This window comes from Crocodylus siamensis, chromosome 2 (genome assembly GCF_052110815.1).
Source record: "Crocodylus siamensis isolate JL-2025a chromosome 2, ASM5211081v1, whole genome shotgun sequence".
Taxonomy (NCBI): domain Eukaryota; kingdom Metazoa; phylum Chordata; order Crocodylia; family Crocodylidae; genus Crocodylus; species Crocodylus siamensis.
In genome coordinates, this window is record NC_143396.1 from 239,634,443 (window position 1) to 239,653,795 (window position 19,353).

At 40.2% G+C, this 19,353-nt stretch overlaps 1 protein-coding gene across 2 annotated transcripts in view; it reads left to right on the plus strand.

Annotated features, from left to right (window-relative positions):
* Window positions 1–19,353, plus strand: part of DPH6 (diphthamine biosynthesis 6) — a 409,504-nt gene that overhangs the window by 135,184 nt on the left and 254,967 nt on the right. For both annotated transcript variants that reach the window (XM_090033519.1, XM_090033518.1), the window contains exons 7-8: window positions 10,309–10,403; window positions 18,908–18,995. In XM_090033519.1, coding sequence (XP_089889645.1) covers window positions 10,309–10,403; window positions 18,908–18,995 — 183 coding nt within the window. The remainder of the gene's footprint in view (window positions 1–10,308; window positions 10,404–18,907; window positions 18,996–19,353) is intronic.

Here is a 19,353-nt window from a genome sequence, read left to right on the forward strand (position 1 = left end):
TCCTTGTAGGCTCTATGCCTATTCCTAATGTGATTCCTGCAGCTGGGGTTCATACATGGTTATTTTGGAGCCCTTCCTTCTCTATGAGGGTTTTCAACTTGCTTGAGATATTACCAGCTCCGGATTTTGTACCTTTGACATTCAAGTCCTAATATTTTTGTTCAGTTGATTCCGTCAACTAACAGTTCCACAAATGTCACTAACCAGGCCAATGCCATTACTGAATATATGAGAGGTTTCTACACAGGATTGTTATGTATAGATTACATTTATTAATGATTCATTTAAAATATTTTGATGACTAGTATAGCATTAATTCACAATGTTAAATTACAGTTATGTTGGAGATCAAGACTTAAAATAGCCATTTTTTTTCTACTATAAAAAATAATCAGTCTTGAGCTATTGAGAGTGCAGCCTGCTGAAGCTACTTACGTTGCAAATGTTAAAATTGGGTATGGCATAATTATTTCCTTTCTTTTAGAAGACTCATTAGCTGTAGCTTTGTTGAACTAGTTTCAATGCGGACTGGTTGAATGAAGATAGATTCACTGATTAGATGTTTAGAATTAGAGTTTTGTAGCAAATAGAGTTAAATGAATGTAACTGTTTCCATTACTGTTAAAATGAAGAAGTGGGCAGTGGATTCCCAATGGGTCAGTTCATAAAAAATGCATTGTGTCTAAATTCCAGGTATTCTGATTGCTTTAATTTGGGTGTTTAAATCCTACCTTGTGTGTGAAATAGGAATTGATTATCCCTTTATATTAAATCTGAGGTGATTTCTTATGCCATAGTAGCTGAAAAATGGACATTACCTAAAGGGAAATGGACTACTAAGTGGAATGAACGTTGAATTAATTTTACATTTTTTTCTGACCTTATATCCAAAAGATTAGGGTTATGAATGGAATGATGTTCTTCTGTGGCTCATATTTTAACATGGGTCATTTTTAGGAGCACAGTAAAATAATTATATTATTTTATTAAGACAAGGAAAGTTCTTGAATTATTTTTTTCTAAATACCTAGGTGTTGATTAATTATGTTAAATAGAGATGATTACATTTGTTCTTTTGGGCAGCTGGTTTCCATTTCAAGAGAGGCATTCCTTGCTGTGCTAAAGACTCAATTGGCAACCCACCAGAAATCCATGGCATATACCTAATCTATATTAGAATTTTAAAAAAAAATCAAATGCATTAAGGTATAATATTTGCTTGAAGTTTTTCCTCCGTTATAGAAATAGTTGTTTGAACAATTGCATCTGAAGTTGATTATTTCTTCTTGGCCTTTTGGTGAAGATAAAGTTATAGAAGGTTGAACACTTGATACATTCTCTGTCTAGAAATTAAAATCTTTCCGTTGCAGCAGGGTGGACTCAATAATTGAATTGGCCTTTTCCATCTTTGACTACAAAAATTGTGTGATAAGCTCTGTTTTACCCTGTGATTTCATGGTGAGGGTAGAATGATGCTGAGATTTCTGAGTTTTCCTACTTCACTTCATGTACCTTAATGAAGGTACTGTTGTATATTTGTTTAAATTTCATTTTGAATGTTCTATTCATATTGAATAGGAGTTCTTCATATGGTGTTGTGGTGTTTGTTTTAGGCTTAGAATTGGGCTGCATATCAGGAGTTCCACAATTTTGGAAGTTGGAAATACACAGTAAATTGCAAGGCTGCTTTCTGACCTATTATAGCTCTAAGGTAGATCCTACTATTATAAAAAGTAGTCTTGTCTTGCTGAGCTATCACATTTATCACGTATGTCAGATCCAGCTTGCAAAACAAGATAATCATCGTTTACTGTTCTGTGAAAAATGTTAATATTTTAAAAGTGATTTAAAGACAAGTTTGTGTCACACCGGCAGCTCAGAAAATATTGCTTGTTTCTTTGACTTCTAAAGTGAACATTTGGAGCTTGATATTATGAAATGCTACATAAACTCAGTTCCTGTTGATGCCAGTGAGAACTGAAAGTGCTCAGCACCTTTCAAGATCAGAACCACACTTGATCCAAAATCTAGTGACATTGAAACCTGGGGACAGCAAGGACAGCAATAAAACATCACATCTTGTAAGTGTTTGATGTCGGTATCCAGGAAGAACTGTTGCCACCAATGCTTAAACATAGAGTCAACAAAGTTAGAAATAACTAATATAATAAACAGTCCTTCCTTGTTCTTATGCTGAAATTTTTAGCTACAAAACCACTGGGGGGAGGACAAGGGGCAGAAGAAACAGGCAAATTTCTTTGTTCCTTCGGAATATTTTGTAACATTTTTCTGTAGACACAGAAACCTGTGTCTCAATTTCATTTTTTTCTGGTGGCTTTGTTTAGTTTTCATTTCAGCAGAAGCTTTTGGCAGGAAGAAGAATAAAAGGTTTTGACAAACTGTTTTGTAAGTTGTCCATTCTTATTGTATCAACATTAATTATTCTTGAGAGATTTGTCCTATAAAAAGCTTGCTGCATTTCTGACAGATGAAACTATCTTATATGTCAGGAGTATAATTTTTGGAAATGAAAGCTTGATTAAGTGAGCATTGGGGTATTTTTTTTAGACAATGAATGATTCTCATTAAAAGGGAAACGCTTTGATAAAATGGGTTTAAAAAGATAACTCTATCTGTACTTAAGAAAAAAACCACAATTTCAATTTTCTATCATACAATAAGTAAACAGTTATGCAGTTATGTAGAGTTTTATGACAGCTGTCATCTTTGTCTCAACTATTAGAATTCTTTTTTCAGAAATAAAGGTGGAAAAGTCTGAAATCAAAAATGACCATTTAGTATTTTCCTCTGTGTGTGTGTGTGTGTGTGTGTGTGTGTGTGTGTGTGTGTAATATATACACACAAAACACTGAAAACCTAATGCATGCATTGAATCTCAGCAATACTTTTACAGTTTTTGTAGGGTACCAGAAATACATATTACATTAAATCATTTTATTTCTAGCAAAGCAGAAATAAAACACCTAATACAAAAATAACCCAATAATAGGCTTTTGTACAATATAAACACTTTCACTGAAAATATAACAGAGAGACCAAAAGATTTAAAAAATAAAGTTGCATTTCAGCCACAAAAAAAATTGGCTAAAAATGATTAAATATTTGTAAATGTTCCATGATTTTTAACCTGATAGTAAGGTGCTCTAAAGTCTATAAGGAAATAACTCGGGAATCTTGGCACTTCGCAGGATTAGATCCTAAAGTAGTGGTGATTCAATACCCTCTTCATATCAAAAAGAGAGAAGATTGATTGAGGCTCATCCTTAATTCAGAATCAGTTTGAATACAAAAAAAATTGGCTAATTGCTTCAAAGATTTTTAAATTCTTTAGGGACAATTAAGTTATCCTGCTGTATCTAACAGGCCGATACTTTCATCCACTTATCCTTCTGTAGAGCACTACAGGGGAAGCTCTTGGGAGGGTGCAGTGGTGGAGTTGTACTCTCTTTTGATTCCTGGTCCACACAAAGTTTAATGCCATCTGTCTCACAGTGGCAGCAGCGTTTCTAACCAGACATCAGTGAGGGAGTCCCTTGACTTTGTGGTTCATTATAGTCTACCTGATTCTTTCTACACTCTTAATCTCACAGGTTTTAATGGCACTCTTTCTTTTTTAATGGTCTTCAATGGTTCTACCATTCAAGCTATCCTTACTTATGCAATTCTGCTGTCTATAGCTACTCCTAGTGAAATAGCTCACATTTCATAGCCATGCAGATTGTTTTTTACCTCTAGCTAGAAACATTCTCAGGTGTGGAAATGTTAACTCGGGTGAAAATTAGCTAAGGTGTGGAAATAACTTTCAGTGAAGTATTGGAGGCACTGACAAGATACTCAGGAAGGCTAGATTTTGTTTTATGCATCTGAACATTTACATGTAACTGTAATGACTACAGGACCAATAAACAACATCTTCTGATTATTTTTCGTCTAGTGTCTGTGTTTTTATAGATAATATATGATACAGCAAATTAGTGCATATTCCAATAAAGTTATGTATTTTAGTTCAATCTTAAATTCAATAATACAGCTGTAGGCCCATAGCTTATTAGTGAAGCTTCTAACTTCTTTGTAACTGTAGAAAATGTGCTGTATTATATGTGGTGATGCACCACAACATCTGCACCCCTCTTTCAAATTGTTAGATTGGCCCATGGAACCCTATCGCTTTGGTCTGACTTAATTATGTCCCAGTGGGGCATTAGCCTTGATTTGAAGAAATCAAAAGATGAAGAATCTGCCACTTCTCTTTACAGTTTGTTCTAATGTTTATATTACTGTTTTTTCTTCATGAAAATGTGCATGCTCTGTAATCAAGTCTCCTCTTAATCTTTTGGGTAAGCTAAACCAACTGAGCTCTTGCATCTGTCACTGAAGAGGTTTTCTCCAGCCTTTGAAACATTTTTATTTTCTTTCTGCACCATCTTCAGTTTTTAAACTTCCCTTTTAAAATGTGGATGCCAGAATTATATGCAGCATTTCAGCATTGGTCTCACAAATGCATTTGTAAATGGTAAAATTGCCTCCTTCCCTCACTCTTTATACATACGAAGATTGCACTAGCTCTTTTTGCCATAGTATCAAAGGGTAGGTTCTTATTCAGTTGATTGTCCATTATAATCCCGAAGTCGTTTAAACAGTCAGTGTTTTTTCAAGATACAGCATTCTGTAGCTAGCATTCTTCATTTCTGAACATACACATGACATTGCATTGACAGCAGTAGAACATATTTGTTTGAATGGTCAGATCAGCAGCAATAATCTAAAAATACTAAACACTTAAAAATTGCCAAGCAGCTTTCCATTTACCAGAATTGGTGCACATTTCACTTTGGCTTTGACCCTGCAAAGTCTTCAAGAAGTCAGTAGACATTCTACATATGGAGAGAGTGCAGTATGAATCTCTTAACGTTGTGCCCAGGCCAGGTCTTAACAGTACTTGTTAGGCTGCAGCCTTTTTTCTGTGTATCCTCAAGCTGATGGGATGTACACTTCTTGCTCTTCAGTTTCTCTTAATTAAAATACCCATTCACTTATGTTCATAGCCTAAAACCTTCCTTTCAGGCCTTGCTTTCAGGCCTTTCTTTTCTGTTGTGATTACCACCATTTTACTGCTTTTTCTCTCTTTTCAAAATTAATAAAAAGAAAAAGATTGGTGCTTATTTTATTAGTTTATTTGGGATTGTGCTTTGACCCTTTCAGTCCCTCCTCATTTTATTAGTTACTGCACAAGGCTGTACTGCTACTTTTGGGGCTTCCCTTCCTTTGTGGCCCCTCCTGAATTCTCTCCCCGTTCTTTAGGTGGAGCAAATAAAGGGTTTATGTACGTATTCCTCTTGTTACAGTGCCTTACTGCTTACTGGGATTTAAGCTATGCCAATCTTGTGATAGTGTCATGTCTACATCTTTTGGGCACACAAGATGTTTACATAGTGTTATCTTTTGGGCACACCTAGAGGAGAACAAGGTGATCAAGAAATTGTCTGAGGCACTGCAAACCATATATGGCACACATGCACCCATTATCAGCACTGCTAATTTGTAGCACCACAGGTTTTTTTACACTGGGAGATCCTGGTTTAAAAAAAAATGCCACTAAAAAAAGCATGTGCCACCAGAAATAGAGCCTGGCCAGCCAGAGGCACACTCTGGCTGCCAGCCAGGCTCTGAGCAGCCAGTTCGGCACTACTGCTGCCCTGGGAGGCCCCCAGGTAAGGCTGCTGGATCCAGCACAGGTGCTGGACCCAGCCTCTCCTATCCCATTAAGGTCAATTTGTAATGTGCTGGATCGCACATGCAGGGGTATGCCCAGGGACAAATAGCAGCTACACAAATATTTGTGACTGCTATTTGTCCTGTGGAAGACATGTGCCCTTGCATGTGTATGCTCGTTGGGATGTTCCCACAAAGAGTGAGTCATGCCTGACCAATCTGATTTTCTTTTATGATAAAGTGATAGGTTCTGTGGATGGAGGAAGAACAATAGATGTGGCATACCTTGACTTTAGGAAGGCTTTTGACATTCTCTCCCATGACTTTGTCATTAGTAAGCAAAAGAAATGCAGATTAGTCAAAAGTACTGTAAGTTGGATGTATAACTGGTTGGATCATCATACTTAGGGAGTAGTCCCCATAGCCCAGTGTCTAGTTAGGAGGATATAGAAAGTGGGGTTCATCAGGTGTCTCCTGAGTTCAGTATGGTTCTACATCTTTTTGATTAATGATTGGGATGATGGGATTAAGTGCATATTTAGCAAATTTGTGGATGATGCCAAGTTGGGTAGAATTATGCATTCTCTGGAGGCTAGGGCTAGGATCCAGAATGACTTGGATAGACTGGAGAAATGGCCGCAATCAATGATATGAGCTTCAACAAGGACAAGTGTAAAGTCCTGTACTTGGGATGGAATAACTGCATGCGCAAACAGATTAGGGAATAAGTGGCTCAGCTGCAGTGTTGCAGAGAAGGATGTGGAGGCCACAGTGGACCTTAAACTGAATATGAACCAATTTTGTGCTCTTGTTGCAAAAAATGCCAACAGCATCCTAGGTTGTATTGTTTGTCACTTGCAAATCAAAGTAAGTCATTCTTCTGCTATATTCAGCACTGGTGAGGCCTCACCTGGAGTACTGTGTCTGGTTTTAGGGCCCACATATCAAGAAGGACGTGAAGAGTTTGGAAAGAGTTCCGCACAGGGCAACAAAAATGATCAAGGGCCTAGGAGAGTAGACTTATGAAGAAAGACTAAAAGAACTAGGCTTATTTAGCCTGGGAAAGAGAAGACTGAGGGAAGATATGATAACAGTTTTCAAATTCATGAAGGGTAATTATAGAGAGAATGGAGATGGTCTTTTCTCTATAGCTGTGGGGGACAGGACTAGGAGCAATGGCCTCAAGTTGCAGCAGGGGAAACTTAGCCTGGAGACTAGGAGGAGCTCTTTGACTATGAGAGTGGTCAGACATTGGAACAGAGAAATTGTGGAATCTTTATTCGTGGGAGTTTTTAAGAGCATGTGGGATGGTTTAGCCAGGTTTGATCCTGTCTTGTGCAGGGGACTGGACTAGATGACTTCATAATATCCATAACATCCTTATTTTCCTATGATCCTAAGATTCCTCTATTACTTTAGAGTACTTTCGTGTGTTCCTGGAAAGTGATCTTTATATAGATCTCTTACACCTTGGGCCGGAAATAAGTGCAAAAGTAGGCCCCAGAGGGATTCCGTAGGCAAGTCCATGGGATCTCTTTCCAGTCAAGGGATGAAACACCTATCTGGGTACCAGTATTGGCTTTTTATGGAGACCCATGTCTTTCATTATGGAGAAATTTGCCTGAATCCTGGTGGAAGGTCCCCTATTCAGATCTTCTCACTGAAACCTGTCCTGCAGTCCTCTTACCTGTCTAAATCTGAGACTTTACAGCCCCATAAGGATAACATTGAAACTTGCAGAGACTCTGGTATTATCTCTAGCTCTGTTTGTAGCCCTTTGGAAAGTAACAAAAATGTCAGGGAATTAAGTAATCCAAATCTCCTGTGGAGCAGCATTGTGGTTCTGACTTCCATTCTAGTTTTGAAATGCCTGGTCTGAATGGGGATGTGAAAGGACTTTCTGCACGCAATTCCATTTCCTGGCACTGCCAAAATCTTTGCAGTCTGCCATGTCTGTCTTAATATGGAGCACTACATTTTCTGTTCACCAGTTAAATGGTCCCACCTCTAATTTGACAAATGCACATAAAATCTTTGCTGTGAAGCTTTCAGTATTTTGTGACAATTCTTTCAGCATTCTAGGGTGGAGATTACCCAGCCTTCCTGATCTGAGCTCATTAAATTCTTAGAGTATTGTTTTAGTAACTTCCATTTCTATATGCTTAGGCTTAGCCATCCCATATTCTATATCACTGTCCTACTGAAAACTCTGGCAAAATATTATTTTAGTTTTTGGGGCCATAGCCATGTTATGTTATCCAGATGTGTGAAGTCTGAGATTTTTCTTCAGCCTCTAGAGCGGGTAGGGCTAGGGTCAGGTGAGGCTTGACACAGAATCCAGAGCTATTCAGAGGGGTGAGCAATGTTGTTCAGTGGCAGTGCGGCAAGTAAAGGCTGTGCTGACACGGTTCTTTCTGACTTGCCACCCGTCCCGCTACTTCTGTTACTGGTCCCACCAGATCCTCCATCCTGTGAGCTGTGGTCCAGATCTGGCCTGGGAGATGGTCAGTTTAATATTCCTGCTTCAGGTAAATATTAGGGCTGTGTGAAATTTCAGCAGCTGTTTTGTTTTGGAGGTGTTTTGGGCTGTTTTGGTGCCCAAAACACCGAATCCGAATCAAAACGGAAGGCTCAGGAACATGTCTGAAAGCAAACGAGGCACCCAAAATGTTTTGGAAATGTTTTGGAAAATTTCAGAGTTTCAGAGCTGTGTTTGCAGGGAAGCAGCTATATGCTGCTGCCCTGCCATGCAATTCTGCTCTGCAGGGAGCAGAGATATGTGCCGGGGGTCTCCTTGCTGCGGCTGCCTCCCTGTGCTGCCCCAGCGACATGGGGCAGCACGGGGTGGGCAGTGGTGACGGTGACCCAGGCACAGATCCCTGCTCCCTGCGGAGTCAGGTTGCATGGCAGGGCAGTGCTGGTCCGTGCCACATAACTTGGCTCCACAGGGAGCAGAGATCCAGGGCTGCACAGGATGGGCAGCGGTGGGGAGGAGACCCCAGCATGGATTTCTGCTCGTCCCTGTCATGTGACCTGGCTCTGAGGGAGCAGAGTTCTGAACTAGGGTCTCCTCACTGCCACTGCCCACTCCGTGCAGCCCATGTTGCCAGAGCAGTGAGGGGTGGGCAGCGAGGAGACCCCCAGCGCTGATCTCTGCTCCCTGTGGAGCTTAGTCACGCAGCAGGGACCATCAGGCTTGATCTCCACTCTGTGCTGCTTCCCTGCCCAGTGACCTGGCATGACAGGGATCAGAGATCTGTGCAGGGGTCCCCTCACCTGCACAGAGGGTAGCGGCCCTCTTCCCCTGCTTTCCCCCCAGATGAGCCACCCATGTCCCCATCCTACTCCTCTCTGGGGCCTGCAGCCCCCAGCCTCAAGCCCTGCCCAGCTGGGTAGGGCTCTGTGAAGCTTCCCTTGCAGCCTTTTCGAAACAGATTCAGAGGAGATTCAGCAGGGCCAAATGTCCGAAACATATTCAGCTGAAACAAAACAGGACTGATCCGAAACACCAAAACGAATCACTGTCCTCCGATATGGCCAAATCCGAAACTGAATTAAAACACAGCCATTTCAAACAGCCCTAGCAAATATCTAATGAAGAAGCCACCTCCATTTTTCATAGGTGCAGGAGAGCAAATCCAGGGGCATGATGGACTGGGGGTTCTTTCTCTGACCCCATTTAGCTGGGACCTTCTTCTATCTGCAGCTAGTGCTTGACATTTCAGAGCGGGACAGAGCCTCGTGATTTGGGCAGTACAGGTTTAGTGATTCTTCTTGCAGCAGCAGTGTGGCTGAAAACCTGGAAGACAATTCTGTCTGGTTATGGTGCATAACAGAAGTATTAAGACAGAAATAGGATTAACACATTGTACAAGTGTTAATCGAGAAACAGTCTGAATCCAGCCCCAGGTTTGCTAATTGTTAAATTGGTCAAATTAAAATTTAGAACTTTAGAATGAAAAATGGACAATTATCCTTTGGCAGCTGCCATGTTTACATTGTTATGTGATGTATCAGAGTTTCTCAGCAGGCAAAATCTTTTATAAATTCATTAGTTGATTTACAAATTGCATTCAATGCAAGGGTGTAAGCAGAAAAAAACCCAGATAAATGTTTCTTCCTTTCAGAATGACATCCTGATTCCGTTAAGGTCAACGGCGTTTTGCTGTTGACTTAATTGGATCCATGATTAGCTCATAACTAAATATGGGAATGCATATAAAAATTATTATAGTTTTCTAGCCACTTTCCTAAGATAATCTTATTTCAGCAGCATTTCCTGTCTGCTGTGATGCAGTGGCTATCATTTTGTATCTGGATGGTAATGATGGTCTAGTTAGAAAACAATATGATGGTAAGTTGGAGATTGTTTAAAAATAGTATGAATCAACTTGTGTAAAACACTGTTCAGAGAAACCTGTAAACACAGGCAGGATTGTCCAGGATATGCTCCACTTTTTAGTTTTAGTGAGAAACGTAGTTTCTATAAGTGTTGGATGTACATGTACTTTCAACAAAATACATCTGAATGCACCTATGCTTATTCTAAATGCCTCTATTTCCCTCTCTTTTCAGCTTTCTAAGAAGTGCGGAGTCCACATTTGTGGAGAAGGTGGCGAATATGAAACATTCACTCTGGACTGCCCTCTATTTAAGAAGAAAATCGTTGTGTAAGAAACTATTTCTTCTCTTTCCTTAAATTTAAATGATGGGAACACATTAACATTTGGCTTGAGGCAACTTTTGTTGGCAGAAGTAGAACATGTCCTCTAAGTTCACAAACACTCACTTTGTTTAACACTGGCAACGTCCTCTGAAAACTTAAATCAATATCTGACAAGATGAGGCCTTCATAGGAGGCTGTAAACTTTTTAGACATTTGCACTTTCGTTTACTTGCTGATTATGGCCTGCAGTAAAACTGGTACCTACACACTGACACTTTTATCCTTTCATGAAGTGCGAATTGCCTGTAATATTTATCTTTCATTACAGCTACATTTGATAAACTGCCACATCAGTAGCCTGTGGGTTCCATTAACTCTGTCCTTTTTTTTAACTATAGCAACTTAGAATGACAATGCTAAACATTTTCCTTCAATTACTAAGGGGATGTTCTTGAATGTAAACTTTGCTTGAATCCATCTAATCTACACTGAGTAACATTTCTTTGCCATAAATTGTTAAAATCTGTGTAGAAGGATATGGGAAATTCCTTCATTTTGATGCAAGTTTCTTGGCACAGTGTTAAATAGCTTTGCAGGAGTGTTTCCAAGTGAAACGTTTTGACTGCTGTTCCTGTTTTTAGTCAAGTAAGCAGACCTTAGTAAAGGTGTATGAGTTTCCTTCCCATATCTTTTCATTGGTCTTCTTGAGGAAGGTCAAATTATAGATTAATTGGATGTTCTTGGGGTTTTGTTGCTACAGTCTCATTATTTTATATCAGAATTATCTGTCTGTTTTAAGGAGGAAAAGGGCTTAGAGCTGGCCAACCGTGTTCTGCAGTTTCTTCAAGGAAATTGGAGTTTAAAGGAGCAGCAGCTGTGAAATAGGGATAAATGTTAAGGAGTTACCTCCTGGCTAGAATAAGATCCAACCATTAATTGAGTCTGGGGAGAGAAGAGAGGTTCTGCAAAGTGGATCTGGATTCTAAATACGGGTAGGTGGTGGAGCCCTCATAAGGCTGGGTTGTGATATATTATGGGTTTTATTGTAATATTTCTGTTGTGTGCCTCAGTTTATCCATAAAGCTAGTAAATGCGGAGACTGTGAAGGAAGAGATATGCCTATTTGTGGGAGGCGATGAGATGGATTTCTAGCATCAACTGAGTCCTGAATAGTTTTGTTGATACATCAACAAAGGTGATATGGCCAGCACCCTTGAGACTGGAGGGAAGTTGAATGAAGTGAGCATAACATTGGAGAAATGAGTGTGGGCAAGAAGGTTTCATCTTCTCTTTGGGACAGTCTGAGGAGCAAGTCTGGGATTAAGAGGCCAGCAAAGAAGCTTGGGGGCTCAACAGTTGGAAAAGACCAGAAAGAACACAGTAGAGCAAATTTGAGGAGGCCCTGGGCTATGTGGGCTGGACTGGGGACAGGAACTGATTAATCCTTTGAAGGACAGGGCAGAGAACCTCTGGATAGGTGGTCTTTGCCTCAGTAAAGGTACTGAAGCAGAGCTTGGGACTTCAGGGCATTTGTCTCTTGCTACAGAAAAGAGGATATAGACCAATGACTTGAAGATGCAGCAAAATAGGTTTGGATATGGTATCAGGAAAAGCTTATTCACTGTTAGAGCACTAAGGCGGTAGTATAGGCTGTTGTAGAATTTCCATCACTGGAGGTGTTCAAGAAGAGGTTGAGCTATGGTCAGGGATGATCTAGGTGTAGCTATGTCTATATTCTGCTATGGGTATTTCCCATGCTTCTGGCCTTTGCTGGTTGTTGCATGGGCCAAGAAGGAATGTTTCCCTTCCTGCTGTTACATTTTAATCAGAGACATTGGCCAAAGCTGGGTATTTTGACTAGACTGTGCCAATGCTGGTTAGAGGGTCTTGCCTGTCTGCTGAGGGTCAGACTGATTGCCATTTTGGGGGGTCAGGAAGGACTTTTACCTTGTCATATTGGTATGGACTTTGAGGGTTTTTGCCTTCCTCTGTAGCAGGGGCCATAGCCCTCTTCCTGGGATCTCGTGAATGTATTTTAAGAACCTTGCAGCAGCAGGATGCTGGCCACTAGTCCTCTGATTTACCTCTGACTGATTAGTGTTATGTCTTGTGTCTGGGTTGACTGTATAGTTTTGCTGGAAGTTTAGACATTGGATTTGTATAGGATGGGCTGGATAAGGATAATCCTGCCTTAGGCAGAGGGTTGGACTAGATGACCTGTAAGGTGGATAGAACTATATGGTAGAAAGCTGGCTGGATTGTTAGGCTCAGAGGGTAGTAATCAATGGCTCGATGTCTAGTTGGGAGCTGGTATCAAGTGAAATGCCCCTGGACATTCTTGGGGCCAGTTTTGTTCAATATTTTCATCAACATCCTGGAAGATGGCATAGAGTGCACCCTCAGCAAGTTTGCAGATAACACCAAGCTGAGGGGAGTAGTGGATATGCTGGAGGGTAGGGCTAGGATTCAGAGTAACTTAGACAAATTGGAGGATTGGACTAACAAAAATCTCCTGAGGTTCAACAATGACAAGTGTCAGGTCCTGCATTTAGGACAGAACAATCTCATGCAGCCATACAGGCTGGGGGCTGACTGGCTGGGCAGCAACTCTGCAGAAAAGGACCTGAGGGTTACAGTGAACAATATGCTGAATATGAGCAGCAGTGTGCCCTTGTTGCCAAGAAGGCTAATGGCCTACTGAGCTGCACTGGTAAGTGCATTGTCAGTAGATCAAGGGAAGTGATTATTTTCCTTTATTCAGCACTGGTGACGCCACATCTGGAGTACTGTTTTCAGTTTTGGGCCCCCCACTACAGAAAGGATGTGGACAAATTGGAGAGAGTCAAGCAGAGGGCAACAAAAATGATGGGGGTACTGGGGGACATGACTTATGAAGAGAGGCTGAGAAAAGATTTTGTCTAGAAAAGATAAGACCGGGGGGGGGAGGCGTTTAATAGCAGCATTCAACTACCTGATGGGTGGTTAAAAAATGATAGAGCTAAACTGTTCTCAGTGGTGGCAGATGACAGAACAAGGAGCAATGGTTTCAAGATGCAGCAAGGGAAGTTTAGGTTAGATATTAGAAAGAACTTTCTCACTAGGAGGGTAGTAAAACGCTGGAACAGGTTACCCAGAGAGGCTGTGGACTCTCCATCTTTGGAGGTTTTTAAAACCTGACTAGACAAACAGTTGTCTGGGATGATCTAGTTGGGGGTGGTCCTGCTTTGAGCCAGGGGTTGGACTAGATGATTTCCGTAAGCCCCTTCCAACCCTAATTTTCTATGATTCTGTGACCTCTAGAGATCCCTTCCAGCCCTACTTCTCTATGATTCTATGATAATGACTTCTGAAATGTTGTCTTGCTAGCCGCCAATGGTTCAATGAGCTTTTCTCACAATTAGGAATAGGTAGAGCGAAGGTGTTCTGGCTGGGCCCTTTCCCTTTTATCCACACTCCATACTTGACGGGATAGAGAAAGGAGGATTGTAGAGATGGGGCTATCTCTCTTGGGGCACTCATTTATATCAGCTAACTAGTAAGGACTTTTTTACCTGCTTTTTCATACTGGCCTCTTACAAAGCAGACTGTAAGTTAGAATTGTATGTAGTGCTCACCTCTGCAAAAGTAACCCGCATCTAACATGAATAAAATGATTTGGACCTTCTCAAGATTCTTACTGCAGTGTTGGCCACTTGCATCTTTAGTTGAGGAGAAATGTGTGGAAGAAAATGTGAAGATCAGTAGTTTACATGCCATGAGATTTATATAATTTCTTTCAGGCAAGCTTGATTAGAATGAAACACAGCATTTTGATTTTGCAGATATGTGGTCATATAAAGCAAACTTTGGATACTGCATAGTAAACTTTTTGAGCTGTAGTTAAAGTGTGTGATGTTTCTTTGACATTGAAGAAAAGTTACTGATGTAAACATCTTTTTTATGTTTAGTATGGGGTCTTGATTTTGATAGATACTGAGAGATTCTAGGTAGACTATTCAATTTACTATGCTGGTGCAGTTTCTCCGGGATTAGATTGCCATAGTTGTGATATATTTCACCTCAGTATGATTTTTGAAGTTTAAATTCAGTTTTATGAGTACCTCCAAGAACTTCCAAGGTCACTAAAATCCCAGGTACTAAACTGTTCCAATTCTTCTCCCTAAAGGAGATCCCAGTAGAAAACATTGAAGATGAGTCTTTCTTACAAAGTACAAAAGGGAAAATCTAACTTGCCTATTATAGTAAATAGACTCCTGAGTAGTATTTTCCCTGGTTGATGCTTTTATCATATGTGTAACTTCTGACAAAATGCATTTCCTCAAATTTATCCTCTGAATACATAGGAGATATGGTAGATTTCTGGATGAGAGAAAATTGCCAGTACTGACACTTGCTTTATTGTGGAGTGATGGCAGTCTCTCTATTGTTACGGCTCTGTAACTAGTTTTTCTTTATAAGACCAGATTTAATTCTTACCCTTCCCCCTCAGGCTTTATCAGAAATTATGTTTTATGGTCTAATTTTCTTATGTATGCTGTCTTTTCAGAAGAAAATGTATGGAAAATATTTTTTTAGGGGGGAGATGCCAGGTTTATTAGGTAAAAGATTTGAATATATGCAAGTTTAAGGATATACAAGGTGCAGGAGAGAAGGGATGATATGGTACTAGAAACATGGGACAAAAAGTTAGATCAGATTTTATCTGGCTGTGCCACAGGTCTGTTGTAATTCAGTTGTCATGTTATGCCAGATATTGCAGAGGTGCTGTAACTCCCATTGAAGTCAGTGACAGTTGCAGATCTCAGCCTTTTTTGAAAATGAGATTTTAATCTTTTACATCAGTTGAAGCACCCAAGCAACCTGAATTTTGTCCTATACTGACACAGTGTAATAATCTTCTGCAAAATCTATGCAGTGTTTAAAAAATATACACAATCAAGCCAAACGTGATCCTGATTTACAAACAAAAGGCACTGTAGCTCTCCATTGTTGTATTTTTGTCTTAGTTTTTAATTTTAAATTCCAAGCCAGGTTTCATAAAATAAAATGATCCATTTTTAAAAACTGAACTCTCAGGTTTCTCCCAGTGAAGTCTGACAAAGGGCTTTCAAAAGTTTCCAGCTTGCATGCTTTTCTATATGTGTTATTTTTAAGAGTACAGAGGATTTGAATCCCTACCCCTATTAAGTCTTATTGACTGCTGCATCTCAGGGGAAATTTCAAACAAAAGAGAGTTACATCTTTGTACTGATATGCCCCTATCACTATAATTTCAGAACGTATGACATCCATAGCACCTAAGGAGGGCTGTGGTTGTTGAAGTCTCCAAAATTTTGACAGTAAAGAGTTTGCTAATTCTTTTTCAGAAAAACTGAAAGGCCATGTCCATACGAGCGTGGACATTTGTTCCTTGGGGATGAGTAGCAGTGGTGCACCTTGCGCTGCAGCTGCTTGTCCCTGGGGAATGCCTGTGCCATGTGTGCTTTGGCACATGGCAAGTTACCCCAGGAGCGGTAGGGAAGGCTGGGGCCAGTACTGGACTGGCCCCAGCAGTCTTACCTGAGGTCCTGCAGGGGCGGCAGCACAAGTAATCCACCTGGGCAGAGTCTGGCTGGCAGCTGCAGCATGGCTTTGGGCAGCCTGGCTCCTCTTTTCAGTCGCATACACTACCTGTGTGTGCACTGTTCCACATTTTTTTCTGCAGGATATCCAGGGGTCAGAAAAGCCTGTGGGGGAAAAAAGTGGAGTGGCGCATGCATGGGCAGCACTCCCTTGCAGCGCAGAGAACACGTGACTGCATGGTATGTGGCGCTACAGACAACTTCGCAGCACCACATACCACATGGGCATGCTTATCTGGACATGCCCAAAGTGTCCCAGATGATGAATCTTGCCTCACGCAAGTCTTTCCATTTACTTCAGTAGGCCCAGATTTCACCCGCTGTATATTTGATCTTGACATTCCAAACCATATTTGAAATACTTCATTAAATATAACAAACAAGAGTAAGCACTTTTTAAATACAGGGCATGTTAACTTGTGGAACTCATTGCCACAGGAGATTGTAGAAGCAGATCATATAACCAGGTTCAAGAAGGCATTATACAAATTAATTGAGGGCTGGTCCATTAATAATTATTAAATGGAAGAGTCAAGGGTGTATCCCCTGATATCCTTAAATCAATTATGGTATATAATGGGGGGGAGTGGTTGGGGAAGCATGGCAGATCACTAGACACATGCCCTGTTCATAGATTCATAGATGTTAGGGTTGGAAGTGACCTCAGTAGGGCATCGAGTCTGACCCCCTGCCCTGGGCAGGAAAGAGTGCTGAGGTCAGAAGACCCCAGCTAGGTGCTTATCTAGTCTCCTCTTGAAGACTCCCAGGGTAGGAGAGAGCACCACCTGCCTTGGAAGCCATTCCAGATTCTTACTGTGAAGAAGTTCTTTCTAATGTCCAACCTAAACCTGCTCTCTGTCAATTTGTGGCCATTGTTCCTAGTTCCAGGGGTGCCCTTGTAAATAGAGCATCTCCTATTCCCTGCTGCCCTCCACTGATGTTCTGCCCATTTTTCCACCCTGTCCAGATCTGCCTGGATCTGTTCCCTACCCTCTGATGTGTTAACTTTACCTTATAATTTGGTATCGTCTGCAGACTGGGACAGGGTGCTCTCTACGCCCTCAGCCAAGTTACTGATGAAGATGATGAATAGTACCGGTCCAAGGACCAAGCCTTGCAGGACTCCACTGCCCACATCTTTCCAGGTCGATATTGACCCATCCACTACCACTCTCTGGATGTGACCTCCAAGCCAGTTTGCCACCCACCTGACCATGTAATCATCTACATCACAGCCTGTCACTTTATTTATGATAATGGAATGTGATACCGTATTACAGGCCTTCTTAAAGTCTAGGTAGATGACATCTACCTCGACTCCTGAGTCTAAGCATTTTGTGACCTGTTCACATATTCTTTCTCTAAAGCGTCTGCTCCTGCCATTGTCAAAGTTAAGATACTGAGCTAGATGGACTCACTCTGGCCCAGTAGGCACTGAAATATGAAAACAATAATCGTGTAAAGAATGGAATCCTGGGGCTTCATGTTTATTTTTTCTCAGTGACTCAGTATGAAATTTATTCAGTTTACAAGTAAGTGAAAGTTTTCTAAATACCAACCCTATAAATCTAACTTAGGTTCTGAAAACTGTGCTGGGTTCTTTCTCAATCTGATAGTAGAAACTTATTTTAGTTCATGAAGTAGGAAATATGGGTCTGCATATACAGTTAAAAAAAATCTTCTATTTTAAAATACTTTTTTTGTAATTTTTTTTGTCCGTTACTATCCTTTAGTGTTTTCCAAAGACATCCATCAGGAGTTGCATAGTTTAGATTCCTTAAAAACAAAGCAGTTATAAATGTCAGCATTGGATTTTCACTTTAAATCTGCATGTTTTTATCTTGGTATTTCAAACCTACAATAAATATATCCAGATAAGAATGGAGCAGTTCCTCATCTTTTGGAAGCTGAGACCATGACTCTGATTTAAACCATCAGAGGGTTTGGTTCAAAGTGCTTGGGGAGGGTGGCGGGACGGTTAGTAATAGAAACATTCATTTGCTGCCTGACCATGGAGAGTGGTTTTCTCTAGCCATTTGTAGAGTCTGTCATTTAATCAAATTAAATTTAGAATTTGACCTCTGGTTATCTTTCAGTGTTACTGGGAGTAGGCTATAAGCTGGAGATTCACCGGTGTAACAGTAGGCTATCTGTACCTATGTTTCCTTGGTGAAGATAGCAAGAACAGTGTAATTACTAGTGAACGATCTGTGTCAGCAGCTTTATTGAGTAAAACCAAATCTAAAAATTTTTATGCATATGATTTTCTCTTATACCTTCTGTGAATTGTTTTGTTTCTCACCTTTTGAAACTGTATTTCCCCTAGCTATCTTAGCTCCATTGCGAAATTATTTTGTTTTGAAACAGTACAGATGGGTGCAATAGATATTGCCTCTTGTGAATTGGAAATGACAGATTATCAAAATGAAGACTAAAAATTAACTCATTTGAATCATGGATCTGAAGTTTACCATCGCCATTGATGCACTTAGCATTAGCAACTTTTGTCTAGTGATCTTAACCATCGGGTGCAAGTCAGTTAAATTATACAATCTGGCTTCTCGGTAAAAAAAAAAATATTATAAAGTCATTTCTGTAGGGTGTGATTCCTACACCATTATTCAGAAGAATGGAATGAGGTTATCCAAAGATTTAAAATGCTGCTGAAGTAAAAACTCAGTGGTATTCTTTACTGATATTAGAACTTTAAGCATGATGTCATTTTTACTGACCAAACAGAACAGGCTTGATTTTTATTTTCATTTTTATTATAACCTACTTACACTGGTCTGCAGTATAAAATAGACTTAAACTAGATGTAAATTATGTTTATGCTAAATTAAAGTTTCTTTCACTGACTAGTGAAATGGGGTGTTTTGTCTTTCAGGGACTCATCTGATGTAATTATACATTCGGCTGATGCATTTGCACCCGTGGCCTATCTTCGTTTTCTAAAATTACACTTAGAGAATAAGGCAAGTACACCTTTCCAAATATCATGTTCTTTTTCATAGATGCAAAACATGTCTACACTTTTCTTATGTCATTTTTTCTCATTTTAGAATTAATCTAGATTTTCTGCAATATTCTTTTTTTGTTTTCAGTAAAACCTGAATATAGTTTAGCTAATTTTCCAAAGTTGCCATCAGAAAGACCTGAAACAGGTGCTCACTTGTGCCAAGTGAATTAATGGGGTTAGAATTTTTGTAGCATTTCTCATCTTGAAACTTCCAGGTGCTTAGCAGACAATACTTAGCCAAGTACACCCTAACCACTGAAGTGCAGCCACCTATCCTGTGGAACACAATTGATGCTCTTATATTTGTGCACCCT